The sequence below is a fragment of the Coregonus lavaretus genome (genome assembly GCF_964263955.1).
Source record: "Coregonus lavaretus genome assembly, chromosome: 13".
Lineage (NCBI taxonomy): Eukaryota > Metazoa > Chordata > Actinopteri > Salmoniformes > Salmonidae > Coregonus > Coregonus lavaretus.
In genome coordinates this window covers 20090131-20113848 of record NC_140000.1, presented here as the reverse complement: position 1 = coordinate 20113848, position 23718 = coordinate 20090131, and the positions used below count along the sequence as shown (strand labels likewise).

The window sequence follows — 23718 nt, the reverse complement described above, 5'->3', positions numbered from 1 at the left end:
GTTTACATCCACAGTTTTTATGCGAGTAGACATACCGAATAAAAAAAATAATAATAATATGCCATTTAGCAGACGCTTTTATCCAAAGCGACTTACAGTCATGCGTGCATACATTTTTGTGTATGGGTGGTCCCGGGGATCGAACCCACTACCTTGGCGTTACAAGCACCGTGCTCTACCAGCTGAGCTACAGAGGACCATTACAGATTTGATGGAAACAGGAAGTTTGGGTACAATTTTATAAATGCCGACAGATAATTTGTTCGTTCGGCATTGTGGGATCTTTTTGTGTCTGTAAAATTAAGTATGCGAGAAATAGCGGTGGAAACGCCATTATGCGCAAATATTGATATAATAGGCCTAACAATGATATCAAAGCAAATTTAGAGTCACGCAACGATATGGCGGGTGGTCTATGATTCGGGAAACAATACCGTTTATTAAACTACAGAATAAATACATTTGGAAGAACTTCACAGGGTGGTGAAAGCGGACGATGATGAGCTTGATGCTCCTTTCCAATAAATATCGAGGGTCTTATTCTGGTGACATGATTATCGATGCTTGACTGCCATTTGACAAATAAAACTATTCTTGCTCTTACATTTAACAGACGCTCTTATCCAGAGCGACTTACAGTTAGTGAGTGCATACATTATTTTTTTTATTCCCGTGGGAATCGAACCCACAACCCTGGCGTTGCAAACACCATGCTCTACCAACTGAGCTACATCCCTGCCGGCCATTGTGCACCGCCCCATGGGTCTCCCGGGCGCGGCCGGCTACGGCAGAGCCTGGATTCGAACCAGGATCTCTAATGGCACAGCTAGCACTGCGATGCAGTGCCTTAGACCACTGCGCCACTCGGGAGACATAATATCCATAATTGCTCTTATCCATAATAATCTCATTATGTAGACTAGCCTACCCGCACTGTATCTGCGAGCTGTTGGCTAGGGTGCACGTGTCAAGACAAGAGTAGGCACATTTGCTATTTAACGCAACAGTTTTTGTGACAAAACTGTCAGTAGAATTGAAAATGCGATGGAAACACATTGAACTTTCAATTTTTATTCGGTACATGAAAACGTAAGTGAAAAAGTAAATGTTGGGTCCACTAGGTCATCACGTACTGATATTTTATCCGCAACAAGTCCGTTTGGTGGAAACACACCACTGGTGGGAAAATGCGCATATTTTCTTTATGCAGATTTTAGAATATTTGCATGAAAATCTCTCACCTATTGGATGGAAACCTAGCTATTTATGAATACCATTTCATTTTAATCTATGGTTAATATTGTTGATTTTCCTCACAATTTTTATCTACCTGTTCCTGCATTATATTTCCTTCCTCAGTTTTGCTAAAACAGAGAAGTCCGTGCAAGGGAAGGGTAAGTGGTGGGGAGGGAGGCCCATTAGTGGGTTAACAAAGTGTGGGAGTTGGTCAAGTATGAAATAAATAAATGTATGCACTCACTAACTGTAAGTCGCTCTGGATAAGAGCGTCTGCTAAATGACTAAAATATAAATGTCAGCTTTCTCTCTGGTGCCCTCTAGCCCTGCAGCCCTCTCTCCTTATCAGGGAAAGCAGAGGAAGGAGTACCCAACAACAGGTTACTGCACCACTCCTCAGGGCTCCATGCTAAGCAAAACTAAGTGCGGCTTTGGCATTTATTAATGTACTGTTGTTTCCAGTATTGGGCTATTTTAGGATAAATAGGAGTACCCCCCAGTACAGCCAAGATATCTATAGTATATATGTAATTAATTAGATCTATATAAATAACCATCTCACATTCACCGGGCTGCCAGTGGAAGACTAAAGATGTCATGTTATAAAAGTTGTGGGTGGCCGTTTTCCAGAAGACCACCACAAAATAAGCTCATATAAGGTGCATTTTGTGCAGCATGAACAGATTACTTCGTTGGCAAAATGAATATGGCATTGCGACACCAGTATTCCCTGCTGCAAATGAGGTTTCTGTTACGTCTCACTGTTGCCGACAGGACTGGGAGGGAAGAAAATAGTTCCCGAGTGAAAAAACGACTCAGTTTACTCAATCTGACTCAGCAAGTTGTGAGCTAAATGCACATTCTATACCCTCCCCATCGGCTCAGGGCAAGATGCTCATCAGTGTCCCTGAATGCTCATCAGTGTCCCTGAATAAAACATGAATGGCATGAGGCCAATGCTTGCTGTTGAGTGAATTTGACATTCTCTCATCTTCTTTGTGTGCTGCATGATTTTTTTTGTATTGTTATGAGAATACACATTTCACACTATACTCAATAACACGACCATCAGTAACTCTTGTATTAGATTGGAAAGATATCCTACTTTTTGAAATAAAAAAGATAAATGACTCAGTTTTAAGTTTAAGAAACTAATTTAGGGTCACAAAACCAGCAGGCACTACAAAATAAATAGTAGTATAATCAACTTTGCGAAAAATTGTACTTGAACCAAAGCATTCATTTTTCATTCCATTACAGAATGTTTGAGACCTAACCTGATGGAAACAGGAATGTAGGCTAGTATGTACGAGGACAGTCACGGCTCCATGATGATAGCATACCGCCATTTTCAAAAGCTTGGGATGAGATGTCCGTTTTTTTGTTTGTTTGTTGAAAAGCATCAGATATTTTATTTACAGGCTGGCACAATTACAGTATAATCGAGTAACCGACGATTATGGTTGAAGACCGTCATGAAAATAAAATAACGGTCATAAATAAAATAAAGAACAGCTGACTGAAGGCCGGAGATTCAGGCGGTTGAGTCAGTTTCCGCAGTAACACTGACCCTTTGCAATATGATGAAACTTTGTTGCGCCTTGCTGAAACAAACAAGGTATTGTAGCAAACAAGTATTTGGTTGCCTAGGTAACACCCCCTCCCTACAGCAGCACGGAGGAGAGAATGTGCGTATTAAATATATATATATGTTTGTTACTATTCACATGATTATAATTGTGACCATGGTCATTTGGCTGACCAATAACCGTCATCCAAAATTCCATGACAGTCACAGCCCTAGGCCTATATACACTCATTTAGCTCATCAAATATCAGCTTCAAAACGACAAAGGGGTTTTGATTTTGTTGTTGTTGTTGCCTCCAGTTATTTTACTTTTTTTCTATTCTAATCAGAATGGTTCTGCTACAGCAGGCAGTGCCATAGTAACGGGATAGCCTTTTCACAATTACTGTTGTTTACGCAATCAAAGTACGGCCCATTATAAATCGCAATCTGATTCAGGTGGGCATAATTTGAAAGCTTGTTCTATTGCAATCATGGCTAGCAAAATGATAAAATAACCTTACAGTGTTAGGCTTTCACAAGGCAATTCAGAGAAGCAGGTTGTAATTGGTAAGCATAGAATGGAGTCATGAGTGCATTCAGATGCGTGGTCCGGGGCATATTCTCTTCACAATACAACAAACATGGACTCATTCTGTTCAGTACAACCCAGGGTATAACGCAATAACATCTTGTAACTGTACATCAAACATAGCGATCATAAAACATTGACACTGTATATTACATGAGTTTTACATGGTAATGTGAAGTGCCCATTTATACTCACGGGTGTTTGGCTTGCTTGTATGACATCAAAGCTGTATTTATTATAATTCTCAACGTCTCATCTTTCAAAATACATTATGGCAAAATAAATTCAAAAGATGCCCAATTAGCGGGAGGGATGTGGGCAACATCTTGACCTGCACTGCGCTCAAATTCAGAACGGCTGTCTGTCAAAACCCATAGAACTGTGAAGCGCAGAGCCAGAGCACTGATGGCACGTATAGCATGTTACTGTATAGCCACTGCGTTCCAATTTAGACACTTATCAGTGTCCAAATCTGGCATTTTCAACCCGTGTACGTGTGTAAAAGGATACCGCAAATCAACAGCCCTATGAAAAGCTAACCATAGTGAAGGTCCAAGAGCCAATTATTAACAATTGGTACCACTGACATTGAGCAAACACTTTTCTTATTTTGATACAAAAGTAGTCTATCCAGCTATGTTTTTTCTCAGAATGGTTGAAACACTCACAAGGATGCAAAAGTTTAAACCTCTGCCGTCTGAGGACAAGTACTCCAATACCACAGTTGCAACTTGCAACATTCCATTTGAAGATGATGTGGTTAGTCAGCTGGAGAATCAACAATAACTATGGCATGTTTATTCAGCTGAATTATTCAAGGAAAAGTTAAAATATTGAAAAAGCTCTGTTCACTATGTGGGGTAGAATAAATCCTGGAGTTTAACGGCTTACGAAAGAGCTAAGACATACTTCTTTCAAGATTTCATACCAATAGCATAGTATTTTGTCCACTCATCTGAAAACTCATCATAACAAACAAAATAGATGATATTCTATCAGCCATGGCTCGATCAATATCTCCATCTAGCCAGAGAACACCTGAATTATAAGCCAGCATTGGGTTTTAATTGCTGAGCGCTAGCAGCCTCCCCTTCCCTTCACAGCTCCTCTAACTGATTGACATTTTGCAGTTCTGCAGTCAAGGGACTCCGTAATTGGGTTCATTGATTAAAGCCCAGTTATTACTGACAACACCACCGCTGTCTGAAATAGTCCAGATGGTCTTGTCTCCACTGGCTGCTCAGTATCTTCAGATACCAAACTGACATGATCTCTCTTTTTGACAGCCAGCTCAGAGAAACTGTACACTGGAGCACCATCAATTGGGAGTGACAACAGAAATCAGAAATGTCAATAAAACATTTGATTTAATCAAAATATTTGACATACAATAAGCCAAGAGAAAATAGTTCAATTTATGTTAACAAGACTTGATATGAAATGATGAAACATTAAACATTGGAAGCCACACCTTGTGTCCCTAGTATCAGGTTTGTCTGAAAACAAAGCAAGCCCTTATTAAACTGGGCGCAGGTAGGAGACCGTACAAAAATAAAAAATAAATCCTCATCCCTCCTCAGAGGGGGACCATTCAACACAGTCGAATGACAAACTGAAAAAAGCCCTTTACCACAATTAGTCTTTAGTGTCCATGCTCTCTTTAGCGTCCATGCCCTCTTTAGCATCCATGCTCTCCATTTCTGCATCACCATCACCATCACAATCACCATCATCCTCCAACTCAGGCATCTTTTCATATGCCTTCTCAGAAGGCTTCACTGTCACTCCATCCCACGTGGACGACTCCATCACCAGATCTGACCAGAGAGGACCGAACAGGTAAACGTGTGTGGGGGAGAAAGTTTAATCACTAACAAAGTTGCTGTAAATGCCCCATGTTCAGGTGAGTTGACTTACGTGTAGCGTCTCCATCCAGACCAAGAATCTTCATGTAGCCGCCATGAGACAGCAACCTCACCAGGGTCTGAGCAGTGAGGCACACCATGTCCTGGACAGAGAAAATATTATGGTCAGCATCTTGGTATAATGTGGAGAACACACTGCAAATGTATTGTTTGATACCCTAGTATTACAAATTAGGCCACGACTACAGTCTTGCAGATTACTGCTTAGACAAGCAAAAAAAACTGAATTCAAACAGAATAATTCAAGATTACATTCAGAAAGTGCAGGATCAGGTAGCCTAGTGGTTAAGAGTGTTGAGCCAGTAAGTGAAAGGTTGCTGGTTTGAATCCCAGAGCCGAATAGGAGAAAAATCTGCGAGGTGCCCTTGAGCAAGGCACTTAACCCTAATTGTTCCTGTAAGTTGCTCTGGATAAGAGCATCTGCTAAATGAACAAACATTTAAATATAATGGATATGGAGAGAGGCCAGTAGGCAAGTACCTGTTGCTCCAGGTTCATGACAGTGAATACACGGTAGTGTCCATTCTCACAGGGATCTGTGATCCCAGCTGAACCAGGCAGGAAAAGCCCTGATGACAGCATCTGCAGGCTCCGCCTGAAGGCCACATTGAGGGCTAGTGGCTGTCTGCTGGGGTTGTTCATGACTGCAGAGTGACCCTGGACAGAGAGAGAGAAACCTAACATTTTCACCACGGAAAAACAGACTTAGCAGGCAGGCAGCATCTTGTGCATTTTGACTGTTGTGTCAACGCTAAAATAGCAGGGCTGGCCATTTCTTTGGCCACGTAAAGTGCAGTTCGCTTGGGTAATAAATTACACCTAGAGACCCTTGAGTGCGTATCCAACTGCTGAGCAGACCAAAACCTCTCCTCCAAATGAAGCTTGTCAGGGGCAGGCATACTACATGAGGCTCAGTAAATCAAAATAGTACACCCACACTGAAGTCTGTAATGAGGACACACACACACTGGCTAACATATGGGAGTGCTTTTTACACCTATGCAGGTTCAACACAAACTTTCCAATGAAGACAACCAGTTTGCTTAAATAGGGTCAGGACAGACATAAATCGATAAATTGAGTGTATGTTGTATGCAGAAAGCCGTGCATGGGGCTCACCAGTAAGTCCAACATCCAGGGGGTTAGGGGTTCAAACCCTGGGAAGCGGGTCCTCAGGTCCTTCAGCAAACGGACCAGGACCTTCACCCTGATAGGCCAGAACCAGACCGCACACACTCAAGACACAAACTGATATGTTTGGATAGGTACATTTAACATCAACAATATTTCCATTGTTCTCTTTTCATTCCAAAATTGACCATTAAGAAGAAGAAAAAAACTACTGATGAAGCCAAGTGTGGGTGTGTGTTCGCAGTGGCAGCTCACGTGGAGTGGGAGGCATTCTCTTCAAACCAGCGAGCGTGGCGAACTGCAGCCAGGGAGTTCTGCAGGAGCTTTATATCGACTGTGGAGAAGGGAGGCAGCCAAAATCAATCAATATATCTGGCTAAACCTGTTGACATTGATGTTTTAGTCCCCCATGTCCACTATAATAACAATATTTCAGCTGCTGACTTCTTTGATCAGAGGGTACAGACAGTAGAGGTGAAAGGTTAACAGCTAAACCATCCCCATATCTCTGGCTGCCTCCATCCACCCTTCATCGCCCCTGTCCATCGTAAGTGCGTGACTGTTGATCCTTGCTGTACTGTACGTACTGTGTACATCCGGCTCTAGCTTGCGCATGTTGTGGGGCACGGTGGCAATGAGGATCTTCACGGTGGCGTCGGCCGAACTGATCTCAAAGCCTGTCTCATTGGGCAGCATGGAGAGTACTAGGGAAACATATTTAAACATATACTGTAGAATACAAATGTCATAATCTTGGAAACACAGACCTAAAATCGTGCATAATTGCATCAGATCTGAGGGGCGATGTATGTGAAAAGATTGATGATAATGTAAAGAAAAGTGACGTGCATTACCTTCTGAAGGGTCCTGTGTGCGTAGGGTCTCCACCACCTTGTTTCCCAGAGCTGTCACTGTCTCCACTGGGAGAAAGTCAAATTACTATTCCATCCACGAACCCATTTCCTCCGAGTAGTGATTATCAAGTAATAGTGTATCAAGTAATAGTGATATTGGAAATGCATTTAGGTAAAAAATTACCAGAAGGCAATATCTTGAGAATGACAGCAAGGTCAGCAACATTGTGTCCTGTTGTCATGGTGCCTTTCTTGTAGGAGCCCACCTGTCTCATTTCCTCAATTTCCTAGAGTTTGAATGAAAACAATGTCACATTCAACTCAACTAACTTGTTTGGCATTCCCTCATCCCTGCATTTGTGGATTTACCAAACTATTTCTCTGGTAAGAGATCAAAATGTGACACTGTAGTACGTACCACTTCATCAGCCCCAGCTGAAACGATGAAGTTGTCAATGACGTTGGTGATTTTGGTGACCAGTGACAAGATGGATGACTAGAAGAAAGAGAGAAAGGGTAAAACTGCTGTCTGATGGCAGTTCTAATGTGCTAGTTTAATTGCGGTCATCCTAGACACTGGTTCAAAACAGGTTAAGAAACACTGGTCTATGAAGCACACAGCTGGAGTGAAGTAACACATACGGCGCCATAAAACTTTGGAGCAGTGCTGCCACCAAGTGTCTGAAATCAAACTGCCATAAAAACACACAACTTGTTGAGCACTTGCAATCCGCATCACTGCCACAACAGTTCCTGCCCAAAAACATTGCAGACACATGCCAGATCTTACAACGCCTATTTTCCTGTATTTGATTTACTGTTGATATGGATTGATATGTAATAAACATGATTGTATCTGCGGGGAAATGCAGACAGATGCATTCCCTTGGGGAAGTGAAAAGGAGTTAACCATGGATGTTTAAGTATCATATTTAATTAATGTTCTTACCTTTGACCTGTATAAAATGTCTGTCAAGTATGGAATGTTGTGTAAAGTTTGGCTCCAGACTGGATTCGAGGACACTGATAATATATCTGTGACAGTAGCTATGCTTCCATCCGATTGGCGACAGATTTAAGCAAAAACTGCATAAAAACAAAACCAATTTTCTCACCAGAGATGTGTTTCCATCAAATTGACTTGTTGCGGATAACAGTCTGTGCGTGATGACGTAGTGCACATAAAAATAACTTTTGGTTCAATTCCCATGTACTGAACAAAAAGATACAAGTTCAATGGTTTTCCATCTCATTTTCAACTCTACTGATGGTTTTGTAAGAAGAAATGTTGCGTTAAATAGCGAATCTCTGATCTTGGCACGTGCGCTCTAGACAACAGCTCGCAGATACAGTCCGGGTAGTCTACCTACACGATGAGAGATAAATTCATTTGTCAAACGGCAGCCAAGCATCGATCATCATGTCATCAGAATAAGACCCTCAATAATTCTTAGAAAGGAACATCAAGCGCACTACTGTGCACTTCACCACCCTGTGAAGTTCGTCATAACTTATTTCATCTGTAGCCTAATAAACTGCATGCTTTCCCGAGTCGTAGTGAGAGGAACACACAAGATCATTGCGTGACTCCCAGTTTACTTCGATATGATGGTTATTATATCAATATTTGCTCATAAAGGCATTTCCACCACCATATCTTGCATACTTAATTTAACCGACACAAAAACATCCCACCTTGTCTAGCGTAATTCCATCAGGCCTGTCGTGACATTTTTATCCGTCACGTACTTTATTCGCATAAAATGGTTGGATCAGAAAATGTTTTGCAACAGAAACCGTTTACTCCAAATGGAAATTTAGTTTCTATTGGGACAAATTCAGGTAGATCCCTCATTTCGTTCCATTTGCTGCTTAAAGGTAAACGGTTTCCGTTGCAAGACGTAATCAATATACAACCCTGATGTTGTGACTTCCTACAAGCCTCTCGGGCTGGTGTTTACAGAACATTCGGTGCTGTGTGATTAATATATAAGGGCCTTCTCAGAGAAGGCCTGTTAGACATTTTCTCTGCTGCCTGTTCTGGAGGTGTCTGCCCTTTGCAACTTGTAATAAACCAGATTGATTTTTGATATATTTTATCCAATACTGCTTTCCTTTTTGTTCACATGGAAATTCCCATTACAGTATATAACATATCAACTAACCACATCATATGATATAGCAATCTGATGCCCTGTCGATTGACTTGGCATGCAACCATTGGTTGATGCAATGCAGTGCCTGCACATCTAGTTGGGCAGGAAAGCGATCATTAACAACATAAGTGGCCTCCTGTAGCTCAGTTGGTAGAGCATGGCGCTTGCAACGCCAGGGTTTTGGGTTTGATTCCCACGGGGGGCCAGTATGAAAAATGTATGCACTCACTAACTGTAAGTCGCTCTGGATAAGAGCGTCTGCTAAATGACTAAAATGTAAATGTGATATTGTTCCCAGCTTATTACAGACACACAACTAAAAAAAGTGCTTGGTGCTGTACTGTCTGGTCAGGCCACCTCACATGAATTACTCCAGTTGTACAGTCTGCTACTTGTGAGCATGTCTAAAATAGTAAACGGTCATGTAAACACGTGTGCTTAGTCACAGACCTGTTCAACAGAGGTGGGGCCAAGGTCCTGGTTCCTCTTCAGTAGGGCCTCACTGAAGGCTGTCTCGTCAGGGGCCGGCTTCAGGCGAGGGAAGGCCATTTCACACTGAGACAAGGGGAAATATATATTTATTAACACAATGATGGTAAAAATATAATCTCAGTCATTATGTTGTATTATGTAAGTAGCAACATCTTCCCATCAGTCCAACTATCTCGAGTAGAAGGAAACTCTGCATCTAAAGAGTGCTGTGGAGCAGGATGGTGAGAACGAAGTGTGGAAGCTCAAGGATGGGAATATTAACCACAACTTTGAGGTTCAATACATCAACATACAGCATTTCTTTAAGATTGAACAAGCATACTCACCACGTAGAGGTCAAAGGGGATGTGAGGGATAAATAGGCGAAAACTACAAACGGAGGAGATCATACAGGCTATAAACACAGGGCCATTTTCCAGATGAATTTACTAAAAGCCAAATGCATTCGAATTTCAATGCATTCCCTGAGTTGTTTTGATTAGAAATATAATTTACCTCTAACATTAATGAGGGCGCACCCTTTGTAATGTTCAGTGTGGTGTTCAGAAGGAGCTTACCCTGGTACAGGTCCTCCACCGCGAGCCCCAAAACGGCCTCGACCCCTCTCGCCTCTGGCAAATTAAGAAGTGACAACACATTCATAAACTTGATTCAAAGGGTTTAACGCAAAGCAACGTATGATGTAACATTAAAAGACGTTCAAAGTGTATTAATAAACATGTAAGGGGCGTGCTCTGGCACAATAGCTAGCAAGTCCCCTAAACTCTGTATACCACACGAGGTAACGTTACGCTTACGGCGCTAACGTTAGCTAGCTAGAACACCTCGAGCGAAAGTTTTAACTAGTGTTTTAGCGTGGTGAAATGCGTTTGTTGATTTATTATTGTAAGCTATCTAAATCACATACGTGTAAAAATATGTATCTTTACCTCATTGTGTGAGACGTTGTGGAAACTTCCTTGAAATCGATATTGAAAATGTGCACTTCTACAGCTAAAAGTGTTCTACCCTGCTGCGTTTGTTTGCTAGTGGGAGTGGCTTCTGCTTCTTCTTCAGTGGGGTTTATCGGCGGTTGGCATCCAACGTTGTGGTGCATTACCGCCACCTACTGTACTGGAGTGTGGGCCAGAGACGGAGAAACTAAATCCTACCTGCCAGCCCCGTTGCTCTTAAAAAAGATAACAAAATATTTGAGACTATTTCTAATGACGTTATACTCAATATACTCTTTAAACTAATTTCCTGTATCCCCTTCTCCCTCATACTAGATCTCATCCTCTCTCTTTCCCTCTGATACTGCCCACCAGTGGCGGCTCCTGAAAAAATTCTCAGGAGGGGCAATTTTTCTGATGATTTAGGTGACCTACACACATTTTAAAAAAGATATGTCCAGCAACAACATGAAGACAGGGGCAGCATATAAGTCAATACCAGAAGCATTTATTGACTGATCTGGGGAGATGGATTCCAGTTTCTGTGACAGATTATAAATAATCTCTGATGCCTTTGTTATATTAGCTTTTGGTTGAATGTACTGTCGTAGTAAATATATAATGTTATAGCTTGGTCTGACTAAAATCTTGTGCATATCCACCCTGTCCAAAGTCTCTACTTGGTCTCAGTTCTCCAGTAAACTTGTGATTATCAACAGTACACAACGGTAACAAACAATTGGGGGAACTCACGGGGCAGATAGTAAGGTCACAGTGACACAGAAAGCAGTTCAATGTCGGGGCTCGGGGGTACAGAGTCGCTCTCTTACCAGGATCGATTTTCCCTGTGACTGTCAGATCGAGGTCCGCTCCGACCAGGGTGAAGCCGGCCGGCTCCACTTCTCTGTCCGGGACTCTGTCATCCAGCCAAGTCTCTGTATTGGATTCCGCTGCCAGCAACGTTTTCATTATTTAGTCCGTTCGTAGCGGGTATGTACACGATCAACAAGATCAGTCCAAAACCCACCACTCGAAATCCATGGTTGGCAGAATGTTTGTAAACTAAGTGTACAAATTAAAAACATAAAATAACGCCACACTGCAGGTCGCAAAGAGACGCTGCTAGCCGCTATTTGCTTAGTTACGTTCATGGTTACGTCACGTATGACGAAAGCGCGTAAGTGCAAGCCCACAGACACCCATAGAGAATGTATTGAAAGCTTTGAAATTTGAAAAAAATAGATTTTACATGACAGGCTATGAGAGACTTCTGGGCGATTTTCAACCTGACTGAAATCGCCCAAAAACGGGCGGGGCCATTTGAAGCACGACTTTAGCCTGATTTGACATTTAGTGGCAGTCAGATCAGATTACAACACTGATAACTACTGTTGCCGTGATATAATTGATTAGAAAAAAAATCCCTTCCTTTTCCCGTTTGGCAGTGCGTCGCCCATATCGCCCTATTGAACAGGCCGTCCCTGCTGCCCACACTGTAGCAATACATCCTCCACGGTCTCTGTTTCCTGACAATAATCACACTTTCCTGTTGGATGCTTTCCTATCACATTTAATGTCTTATTCAACTGGCTGTGTCCCACCCTTAATCTTGTAAAAATAGCCTCCTCTCTTCTGTCCCTTCCTGCCGTCCTCCCCTCCCCAACTTTCCTCTGTACTTGAAATAAATACCTTCCCTTATTATCTCTATCCCACTGCTCCTGCCACCTCTGCACCATCACTGTATATCAGACTTTTTGCCTCTGCCTTGCTCATTGAAACTTTAACATCAACATCCCCACTACTAAGTGCTTGTTTAGCCTGTTCATCTACTGCCTCGTTCCCCTCCACCCCCACATGGGCTGGGACCCAAGTAAATCTTATCTGTATACCCATCTGTTTAATCCTGCCATGGGTTTGTAGCACCTCATAAAGCAGGTATTGTCTGCTACGTGAGCTAAAGGACTGGAGACTCATTAACACTGCACATGAATCAGAGCAAATAACTACTCTGTCTTGTTTGACTTCCTCCGCCCACTGCAAGGCCAACAGTATGGCCATCAGCTCCGCCGTATATATACAGCCAGATGATCTGTAATAAGTTTCCGTACTTCCACCCCACATTCCTGCACTACAAATGCTGACCCAGTACGTCCTGTCCTTGGATCTTTTGAACCATCTGTGTAAATGGCCACAAAATCCTGATACACAGTTGTGGTCCTCTGTAGCTCAGCTGGTAGAGCACGGCGCTTGTAACGCCAAGGTAGTGGGTTCGATCCCCGGGACCACCCATACACAAAAAAAAAATGTATGCACGCATGACTGTAAGTCGCTTTGGATAAAAGCGTCTGCTAAATGGCTTATTATTATTAAAGAAATCAGATGGATCAACACCCTCCCTATCTTTCTGTAGTCTCTCCAACACTTCTAGATCAACTACTGGAGGCGGGAGTAGCCATGGTGGATTTACAGGAATAACTACCGTTGACTTTAAGTGGTAGTGAAACAAAAATATTATATTGCGGGAAAGGTGTGTGTGTGGGGGGGACCCCGACATCATACAAAATACAATAACCAAATAAAAAAACCATCCCACTCCTTCAGTCACAGTTCAAATAACATCCCTACACAGCCTCAGGGGCCTATGAGGATGAAGCATTAGTTGACAGGATTCCTTGTAATGCCTAAAATCCATAAGTCCCCAAAAACATTCAGCCATACTCACAAAGATGCCTATTTTCTCAGATTTTCTCTTTGTTTGCACTGTGCAGTTGATAACCAATGCAATAAACGCTACAGAGTCCACGTGCAAACAGAGTCCACGTGCAACATGTCAGGATCCCTCTGTTGACAATGAATATCCACTGGTGTCTCTACTCCTACTACCATTCCTTTCTTCCACTCAGATGGTGTGCACCAACCACTTGATCCAATTCTTCACGTATATCCTTTGCATTCACTTCTAGCGCCACCCCAGACATAACCCCCTTGATAGGCGCCCTGCTTCGAAGATCCACACACTCAAATCCGATATCTTCTTGAAGCGCAGAGCATGCTCCGTTTCTACTGATGCACAGAAAATAAAAATAAGCCCACTTCTTGTTACTCTCACCAACGCCACCTTCTCCAACGCATCCACGATTTTCATAGACTTAAAATGGATCTCCCAGGTAACTCCATCAATCCAAAACCCTCACTCCGACCAAAAGAATAATCAGAACTAGGCTTGGATTTACTACCACTTTACTTCTCTTATTTCCTTTCATATTCGCCATTGAATCCAATCCTTCTCATCTCCACTCGACGCCCCATCTGATTCAAACAGAACATCCAGTTCCACCATCTTCTTCGATGAGGTTTATCAGCGGTTGGCATCCAATAAATGTTGCATTACCACCACCGACTAGACTGGAGTATAACTCCCTTATACTTTGCTTTATAAATACTATAATAATTATAATTATAATACCTTACCATCTAACACTACACTCACAATTTTTTTTGTTGATTTAAACAAAAAAAACATACTCCACTATTTAAATCTATTTAGTCCTACTTCAGGCCAACAGCCTGAAATGATAGGACATCGCCACTTAACACACCCTGTAACTCTTCTGATGTCAAGTCTCGCACACCCAAATACCTCTCTGCAGCTGCCACCACAACCTCTATTTTCTGCGACTTACATTCCATCCCTGCAGTACAGTTGATAACCATTGCTATAAATGCCAAAAATCCAATCTTACTGAAACATATATCACTTTTTGGTTTATCCCACTGTACTGGTATAGGTCTACTACTCACACCACTCCTCTCAGGATCCCTCCCCCTTGACCAATCTTCCTCTACTTTCTTCACTGCCTCAGCATATGACAACTTCTGCACTACTCTAACCCTGGAAACCTCAACCTGCCTCTCTCGCATGGGACATTTCAGATCCCCAGCCCCATGGGCACCCCTACAATTAACACATACCACTACTTTCCCCAATGTTACGCATTCCTTTGTCTCATGCCCTTCTGCACACTTCTCACACCTCCCTCCTACACACTGCTGCCACATGCCCATAAGCTTGACACCTGTAACAACGTAATGTATTTGGCACAAAAGCTCGTACCGGATAACTTATATATCCTAACATCACTTTGTCAGGCAAAGACTCAACATCAAAACTCAAAAGAACAGACAATGACTCTTCTGTTTCTCAGCCCTGTCTGCGTCGTACCAAACGACGAGCATCAAAAACACTGGGAATCTTCCCCTTCAGTTGGTCAGCTTTCACATTTACTGCTACCCCAGTAATCACGCCTTTCAATGGCGCCCTTTTCTTGAGAGCAAAACAATTCACATCTCTTGCTCCCATTCGTTTAACACGGTGCGCCTGCTCCCTCTGACCAGCAGAAACACAAACAATTATCACTAGACCACTTCTGGTTACCCTCACCGATTCCACAGCACCCAACTCTGTTTTCACCCACCCTGAAACCACAAATGGATCAGCCAAAAGGACAGCCTCCTCTTTATCCTGACCCTTGGTGCAAACCTCGGGCTCCGATAACTTCACCACACCTACCACCTCCAATACCTCGCCCTCATTCACTTCCATTTCTCCTCCTGTCTTCAACTCACTCTGCTTAAACTTTCTACCATTCTGCTTTAACAATCTCCCTTTTCCCCGCCATTTTTAACTGACTCATTAACATTTTTACATTTTAGTCATTTAGCAGACTCTCTTATCCAGAGCGACTTACAGTTAGTGAGTGCATACATTTTTCATACTCATTCTCATTCCCACCCTCTTCCTCCCTCTCTCTCTCTTAGACCTCCTATGCCTCTTTTCCCCTCCATTCCTCCTCCGTATTCCAATATAACTCTCCTTATGATAGTACTGCATTTCTCCTGACATACATCTAGTTCTTGCATTGTCTACGGACACCATTTCTCCTCCGAGAATTACTGGCTGTCTGCGCCCATTATGTCGCAATCTGATCTGCGGGTCTTTGGACGTGCGTCCTCAGTAAACTCCTCGACTCGAAAGTGTTCTGAGTCATCCAACGACCCTTGACAGTGGCTTCTTCTTCTTTGGATTTTATGGCAGACTACATCATATAAGGTGTATTGCCGCCACCTACTGTACGGGTTAGTGAATTATATGTGGGCGTGGCTAAAGTGTGAGAGCGTTTGCATGCACCAATGACGGGTCCACCATGAGAATGCCATGTGTGACACAATGGGCGGGTTTGTTTTGTTTTGCATGGCCCAGTGCCCTGGGTGATCAGAGTTTGCACATTTTAGACCATTCAATTCGTCCTTAAAGTGGCACTTCAGGCTCCTTGTCATCTCACTTAACACCTGATTTCCATAACAAAAGGCACATCTCAATAGGGGCTCCAGGTAAGTCGTGACAGCACTTGTTTCTAAAGCAAGGGGGGAGGCCGATGACATCACGGATTCCCATTAGACCAACTCCTTGAATGCCCTACTCCTTAAAGTTTGCAGTTGTGCCTAAAAAACAATATTTTGCTCAAAACGTTATTTTTTCACCCTCAAGTGTGTGTACTTTACTGCATTTATACTTGGGATATCTCTTTTCAACAGTAAAAGTTCAAAATCGCTGGAGGCCATCTTTAAGTGAAATCTCCAACCACCTGGGGCACTGGGCCATGCTAAACTAATTGGCAAAGATAAATAATGCAAAGTAGTGCTGCTTATCATTTTAAGCAACACCACTGAATTTGCTGTTGATGTTTTGGTGATTATTTACGTGCTAATAATGTGGTTGTAATTACTACTCCATAGTGTACTTGGTCAATACCCTGAACAATGTGGAGAGAACTTAATTGTGCCACCATTTGAAATAATGCTTGTTCTGCATTTCCACCCATTCCCTTGTAAGCTGCTGATCAAGTGAATTGATACCATGTGGCCAAAAGTATTTCAGAGTTTCCACATACTGTAGGGCTTGCAAAACACAGGGAAGAATATCACCAGTTTTTACTGCTGTGGACTACCTGACCCACTAAATGTTTTCATGGATTTCTTAAATGCTCTGAATAGTCAAACTTCAGGTAGGCTATATAATTACTATAAAGCAAAAACAGTATTGTTCCCATTTAATAAATATAAAGTAAAGCACATAAAATAGGATACCAGAAACCACTAAAATTAGGATAGCAAGTTCTGTGAAGAGTGTACATTTGGACCACAATGTCATGCTTAAGATAAGGACGTTTGGATTGTACACACTGTTTATCTCTTAACCGAATGAGGGCCAAAGGACATTTTTAAGCACACGCAAAAGATATGACAGTTTGCTTACAGTGCAAAATGAGTCTCTCAGCATTCAGTTATGAGAGCTGCAAACTACATTGAGCACAGATGCCAGTCAGAAACTAGCTAGGCAGTTTCACAAACATGTTACTGTACACACAAGTAGGTAGTTAGTCCAGAACATAATACATCGGTATAGGCTCACTTTCAATGAGTGTGTGTGTGGTGTACACCAAGACCTGCTTAAAGTATGGATAGCCAAAACAATATATACATATCTGTGGTGTTTTTCCAGCTACAATCTAACAACCTTCATCCTTCCCACAGGATGTGCTAACTAACTCCTCGGAGTTCAAAGTTGGAAATGTACTGAAACCTTTACCATACAAACATTAAGAAGTGGTACTTAAATAGAAAAGTCAAGACAGTCAAAAAAAATGTAACCCATTTTGAGGACCATTCCACCGAATCCCAGATTAAACCTTGCTTGCACCACAGCACAAAAAAAGAGTAAGGCAATGGTTAGGCATTTAAGGCACCCAAAGGGGTCTGGTTGAAAACCAATGTGGTAATGGGGCAGCATATTGGACTTGTCCATAACGAATGCAAGGAGCTTTGAAGAGCACAATAAAGCAAATGGAATGTCAAACTAGTTCATCAACACTGTCTACATCTCATCAGCGTGGGCTGGTTTGGTGGGGTCAAGGCTTGTGCTCCCTTTTCCTGTTGCTGACACCAGGCCCAGGGGTTCAGTCTGCCCGTCAACCAGAGTCGAGCTGTTCCCTGGTTGGCTCTCCTCCAGGGCCACACCCTCAATGTCAGTGATTTCTGGACTTTCTATTGGTTGCTTTAGTATTCTGGAAGCATCCGGGGGATCTGATTGACTGAGGTCACGGGAAACGGGTAGGGACTCAGGCTGAATGATATGGTTGTCCACATCCTCAGCAGCTTGCAAAGATGAAGCAGGATCTGTGAGGATGTTTCTGGAGATAACTGAAATGGTAAAGAAGAGGGAAGGCTATTTAACTTTCATAGTTTTCAGAAGAAAAATCTATTATAAATTCCTAATTGGATAACTAACCCCCTTTTGGTGTATAGTCCTCTTCTATGGATGTGGCACCCCAGTGGAAGGGGCTGTAACTTGGGAAGATGATGAGGCCCAGAGAGAAGATGATAATCTGTTTGGAAAAAACACACACACGTTCAATTCACTTTTTTAAAGATCACCCTGAAAGTACCCAAAGGCATGGAGGAAAGACATGTTGATCTCACCATGACGCAGGTGCTGGTCTGTGCTGCTTTAGTGACCGTCTGCTTGATCAGAGACTGTAGTCTGCGCAGCTGAGCCAGGAGAGACCTGTGCATGGAGATATTATAAAAACACCTGAACAAACAAGACACGAACATCATCATTGAGCATCATCAGTGCAAAAAGGGGATGTTAGCCAATTGACTTACATGTTGTGTTTCTCCAGCTGTTCCACGGTCCTCTGCAGCTCTTTGTTTTGGGCTGAGCAAGCCACTGCCCTGAGACACAGACAATACCAAGGGTCACTGACAGAAAAGTATTCCTACTGTCTGACAGTGTCGCCCCATTGGGGAGGGTCAACAATAACTCAGTGGCAGAATAGAACAGAAGGACACATTGTGAGGACTTCCTACTGCACATGCCTCGCTGTTCTACCACAAGTGAAAATGGTAAGGAAATGCAAGTGACTTGTTTATAGAGGTTATCCACCATGGACTATATGGTGGGTCCAATTTTCATGGAGCCTACTAGAAGCCTCAGGCCTCACCTGCTCTCCAGCCCGTCTACATAGTCTTTCTTCCTGCGACGGCTGTCCTGGGCTGACTGTTTGTTGCGTATTTTGCGTCTAACTTTTTTCAGAATCCGTTCCTCGGCCTAGAAGGGAATTCAGTCCAGTACATTTAGATGCAATTCAACTCAGAGCTAAATAAATAAATAAATAAAATATACAACGAAGTCATTTGTCATGTCAAAGTTGTCATGCAAAAGTAATGTAATCCAAGGGCAAGCAGGGGAGTAATGACTTTGGGGTACATAGAATAGTGTACCATCTACTGTGCGAGTGTCTGACCTTGGTGAGGGGCAGGTTGTTGGGCAGAGAGATCCCCTCTTGGTTCAGCAGTTTCTGCTCCTCTTCAGTCAGCGTGAGGTCGGGGTAAAGCTGATCAGGAGAAGAGGACATTGTGTTTATAATCCACACCGCCATAATCCCAAAAAGAGACACTTGAACAACCACCTGGGGTCTCAGACTAACAATCCCCCTTCCCCACTATCTTCTTATTGTGCCTATCTTCCCCATTCTGACAAACGCTGATTTTAGAGTAAATTTGCCCCTTTTAAGTCTCACCAGCGGGCTGTCTGGACTGGTGGGGCTGGAGGTGGAAGCTGAGGGGGTAGAAAGGTGACCATGGTCAAATCTCCCAGCAGATACTAGGGGTAACTCGTTGACGACACAGGACTCCGAGATCAACATCTGAGAACTCCACTCATCTGTAGCAGAAGACATAGGAAAAGAGAGTAAACTCCCACCCAACACACATTACATTTACATTTTAGTCATTTAGCAGACGCTCTTATCCAGAGCGACTTACAGTTAGTGCATACATTATTTTTAATTTTTCATACCAGCCCCCCGTGGGAATCGAACCCACAACCCTGGCGTTGCAAACGCCATGCTCTACCAACTGAGCTACATCCCTGCCGGCCATTCCCTCCCCTACCCTGGACGACGCTGGGCCAATTGTGCGCCGCCCCATGGGTCTCCCGGTCACGGCCGGCTACGACAGAGCCTGGATTCGAACCAGGATCTCTAGTGGCACAGCTAGCACTGCGATGCAGTGCCTTAGACCACTGCGCCACTCGGGAGGCACATGGCACATGGACACATGGACTCACATACACAGATGCGCGTGCTAGTGTACACACACACACACACACACACACACACTCACCCAGTTCTATGGAAATGACATCGACACTATGCTGCTCTGGCTCCGTCTTGATGTTGGCCAGGGTGCTGATGTCATAGACCACCTGATAGATAGTTGCAGGGGCCTGAGAGGGGTCCACTGTGGCAGCAAAGGGGCTCTCGGAGCAGGGTTCCTCGGAGATGCCACTGTCGCTCTCTGAGGAGGTCTCCACTGGGGCTCTGGTAGGGAAGACGTCATTTGGGTTGATGGCATAAAGCACATCCTCTGGCTCGCTATCGTTTAGACCCTGTAACATATGGAGAGAAATGTTGTAATACTTTAAGCAAATGGGTATAATACATTATTACATGTTAATAATGTATTAATAAATAAAATTGAGTAAATATAGCCCCAGGTCTTTACAACTTGGCTCACTATATTGTACAACTAGTCATACTGGGAAACCATCCGTACACTTTGGGGGTCTACCGTGCATTCATCCAGGGGTTTTTCAGAGCCAGCATAGATGACATCAGAGCAAGAAAATGGCCCTTCCAGTCCCCAACTCTCCCCTGTCATACTGTCCTCCTTGTGTCCGAAAAACAGCTCTCCATTCTCTACATCCATGTCCTAGAAGAAACAAAACAGCAGTTAGAAGTATTACAAAATATTTATAAATTCAGTTCACTTTTGAGTACTTCTCTTATTGCACTGTCAATATTACAACTCTTTGCTATTGATGTGTTTGAAACTCATATCTATGTTGTTGTAAGTGAAGATTTATAAAGTATGAAGAAGGTGTGGCAACTGCTCAGAGAGCTGTTAAAGGGTGGAGCTATTTCTATTATTACTGTTTGATCAGTGGGAGTCCTTTCGCAAGAGGATATCAGCATCCTGGTACACACACACACACACACACACACACACACACACACAGTTGCATTAAAAACTGATAGGCTTTCTCAATAGCAATTGTACCCCTCATAAAATCACAACTCTTACCATTTTTTGGCCTCATATTTAATATGTAGGCCTACTAGTTAGGCTAGCAGAAATAATAATAGCACGTGACCCACACCAGTAGTCTATAATAAACTATAGTCTGTCTATACGTATGTTTTATATATTGTAGGCTATTGCCTGCATATTTCAGCCAAGTGTTCAGATAATGATCTCACTCTATTAAATGGCGGAACTTCAATAAAGTTAACCATTAAAATTCAACATTCGTAAACGATTGACTTCTTGGTTCGTATTAGATGTTGAGTTTGACACTATACCTCGACGTGTGTAGGATTCCCTTCCCTGTCAAGCCGGATAAACAAGAGTTACATTGTACTCTCCGACTATAGCCTCATGTCACCACAAACAACTTACTTGTCTGCTGCTGTTTTCAGAAGCGATGACTCTTCCGAATATATATAGGTCTACTTCAAGTGCATTACAACAATAGTAGGCCCAACGTGAGTAGAAAAATGCAGACGAGTAGTGTTTAAAGATCAACCAGTGTCAGACGCATTTCTCCCGAAAATCCAGCTGGCAATTCTTATGTCAATCATACCCGAGGGCGAATAACCATACTAACACGGCGCATGTGCGTCGCCTAAGCGTAACCGTTGGCTCTAAAATCACTAACTGATAGAGTAGGTGGATTTCTCTCTGTATCTTACTTATGCCATAATGCAAAAACATGTCTCTTTTATAAATCAGTACATTTACACCGACGTTGTGCAGTTCATAAGCGTCAAATAACTCCGAAGTCCCTCCCACTTTGCGCCTTTGATTGGGCAGGGCAATTTACCAATAAAAAAACAGAAGAGGGTGTGAATACTTTGGAGGCACAAGGTAGTAGTGAATTAGAGATGAAACTGGAAATACTGGAAAGGATCAGTTACGTTATTGTATTGAGTTCTTAAATTGTGTTTTCATTCGCAGATTCAGCAACAAAAATGTGCAAAGGCCTATACTTTTGGCAACATTCTCTAATGAGACGTTTTTGCTGCAGGATAGAGCAAAACCAGGAGATAAGGCAACATCTGAAAGTATGTCACACGGTCTGGAGTTCTGTCTGGCTCGAGAGCGACTTTGAAAAGGTCATGGATATCTCAAAGCAGTTTTGATGGCTTGGACTACATGGTTGGAAGAGCCTGGTCGGTTGGTGTTCCTTGCAAAAATGGATAGCAGGGTGGTGAGTCAATCTTTGTATGTGTTCACTGCTCTCTTTGCCCTCATCTACTTCCAATAGGCACTGATATTTTTGTCTCACCATTCTTTGTAGTTGATTGATTGATCAACAATGGAAACGGCAGCCAAATGTTGCGATCTTGAATGCACCTTTGTGAAATTCTATCATTCCCTTTACCCTGTAGGTGGCGTTAGTCTGTCCTGCTGGTGGATGTTGGGGAGACCATTGTGGTGCAAGGGTTTTGGGTGGCTCCAAGTGTGCGTGGCCAGGGGATTACTGGTGCCATCCAGAGACATATGACAGATTATGTCTGCAGTCACTTTCCACAGGTCACTTGCCGGAAGACTGTGCCGAGGAGACGACTCATCGTCTGAAAAACTGTCCAGATATCGCCTGTTGGCCAAAGAGGTAGGCCTACGTAGCTCGCATGCCAGTGTGGTTTGTATAAGGCAGGGACGTGCACAACTGCAGTCCTTGATGGCCACAGTTCTGAGGTCCAGTTATTTGACATATAACATATTCTCTAGTTCTGTTATTTATAATTCATTCTATGTATGGACAAGCATCATGCAATGTATCATGAGCTGAAATAGCCTACTCACTTGAATTGCCTCGCATCTATTGTGTCTGTGGCAGGGCATTCTTTGTTTGTTTTGTGAGGTAGGTGAAATAGGACCTTTCCTTGAGGAACTACAACAGAGACTCGAACAAGAGTACAAGGCTGAGGCCTTCAACCCAGTGACTCTGAGCCAAGCAGAGGAAGAAAAAGCAGTGCTGAGCACAAATGTGGTTGCAAACCTACTGCCTGGTGGAGGCCAACCTGGAAGTGCTTCACAGGAGGGGGCTGACCTGGGTAGAGACTGCCCACTCAGGCCCAATGCCCTCAGTCTCTGCACCATACCATACCCAGTGCCCTACCACCACGTTGCCCTCCATTTTAACAACATCTTTGGTCACAGCCTTTATTCAGTCTGTGCTGTGTTCCTGGCACAGCTTAGAAACCTGCTCTCATGCTTGAGTGGATATCTCATCTTCTATACCTATGTGCACCCCAGTATCTGGCCTGGGCTAAAGCAGTTTTGTCAGAACTCTTCCAATGTCATGTTCTTCAAGGATTATTGGGAGGAGCTTTTGGTGGAGACAGACCTTTAAAAATATCTGGAGCTGGAGGGAACACGATGTGTCGTTGAGCATTCATGGTCATATAATAACACCATAAATTCAAAAGCTATATCTACATGCTGAATTCAAAAGCTATATCTACATGCTGAATTCCAAACCAGGCCTTTAGCCAAAATGTCAGACAATGTATTTAATGTATTCATGTCCTTTATATTGTATATTGTGTTTTATGGTTTATTTTTATTATGGTTTTATTATGGCAAATATAAACTGTTTTATGGTTTATTTTTATTATGGTTTTATTATGGCAAATATAAATTTT

The 23718-nt window shown here is 42.9% G+C and overlaps 2 protein-coding genes across 3 annotated transcripts; both read right to left on the bottom strand.

Annotated features, from left to right (window-relative positions):
• Nucleotides 1–4743: 4743 nt before the first annotated feature.
• On the bottom strand, nucleotides 4744–10993 carry LOC311139192 (interleukin enhancer-binding factor 2 homolog). The gene is made up of 13 exons (XM_084174087.1): nucleotides 10883–10993; nucleotides 10511–10564; nucleotides 10280–10322; nucleotides 9912–10016; nucleotides 7724–7801; nucleotides 7490–7592; nucleotides 7306–7371; nucleotides 7039–7155; nucleotides 6707–6785; nucleotides 6440–6527; nucleotides 5801–5977; nucleotides 5313–5403; nucleotides 4744–5212 (listed from the first exon to the last, which is right to left on the bottom strand). Exons 1-13 carry the CDS (start codon nucleotides 10885–10887, stop codon nucleotides 5031–5033), a joined length of 1188 nt encoding a protein of 395 aa, XP_084030213.1. The 5' UTR covers nucleotides 10888–10993; the 3' UTR covers nucleotides 4744–5030.
• A 5987-nt stretch (nucleotides 10994–16980) lies between these two features.
• Nucleotides 16981–21835, bottom strand: LOC311139912 (cyclic AMP-responsive element-binding protein 3-like protein 4). 2 transcript variants are annotated; one of them, XM_084174909.1, is made up of 10 exons: nucleotides 21467–21835; nucleotides 20564–20719; nucleotides 20132–20396; nucleotides 19528–19670; nucleotides 19252–19341; nucleotides 18949–19055; nucleotides 18611–18679; nucleotides 18425–18509; nucleotides 18234–18330; nucleotides 16981–18145 (listed from the first exon to the last, which is right to left on the bottom strand). In XM_084174909.1, exons 2-10 carry the CDS (start codon nucleotides 20714–20716, stop codon nucleotides 17820–17822), a joined length of 1335 nt encoding a protein of 444 aa, XP_084031035.1. In that variant the 5' UTR covers nucleotides 20717–20719; nucleotides 21467–21835; the 3' UTR covers nucleotides 16981–17819. The 2 variants fall into 2 exon arrangements, with proteins under 2 accessions (XP_084031035.1, XP_084031036.1); XM_084174910.1 differs by having other exon boundaries at nucleotides 20579–20719; nucleotides 21467–21652.
• Between the last annotated feature and the right edge of the window lie 1883 nt (nucleotides 21836–23718).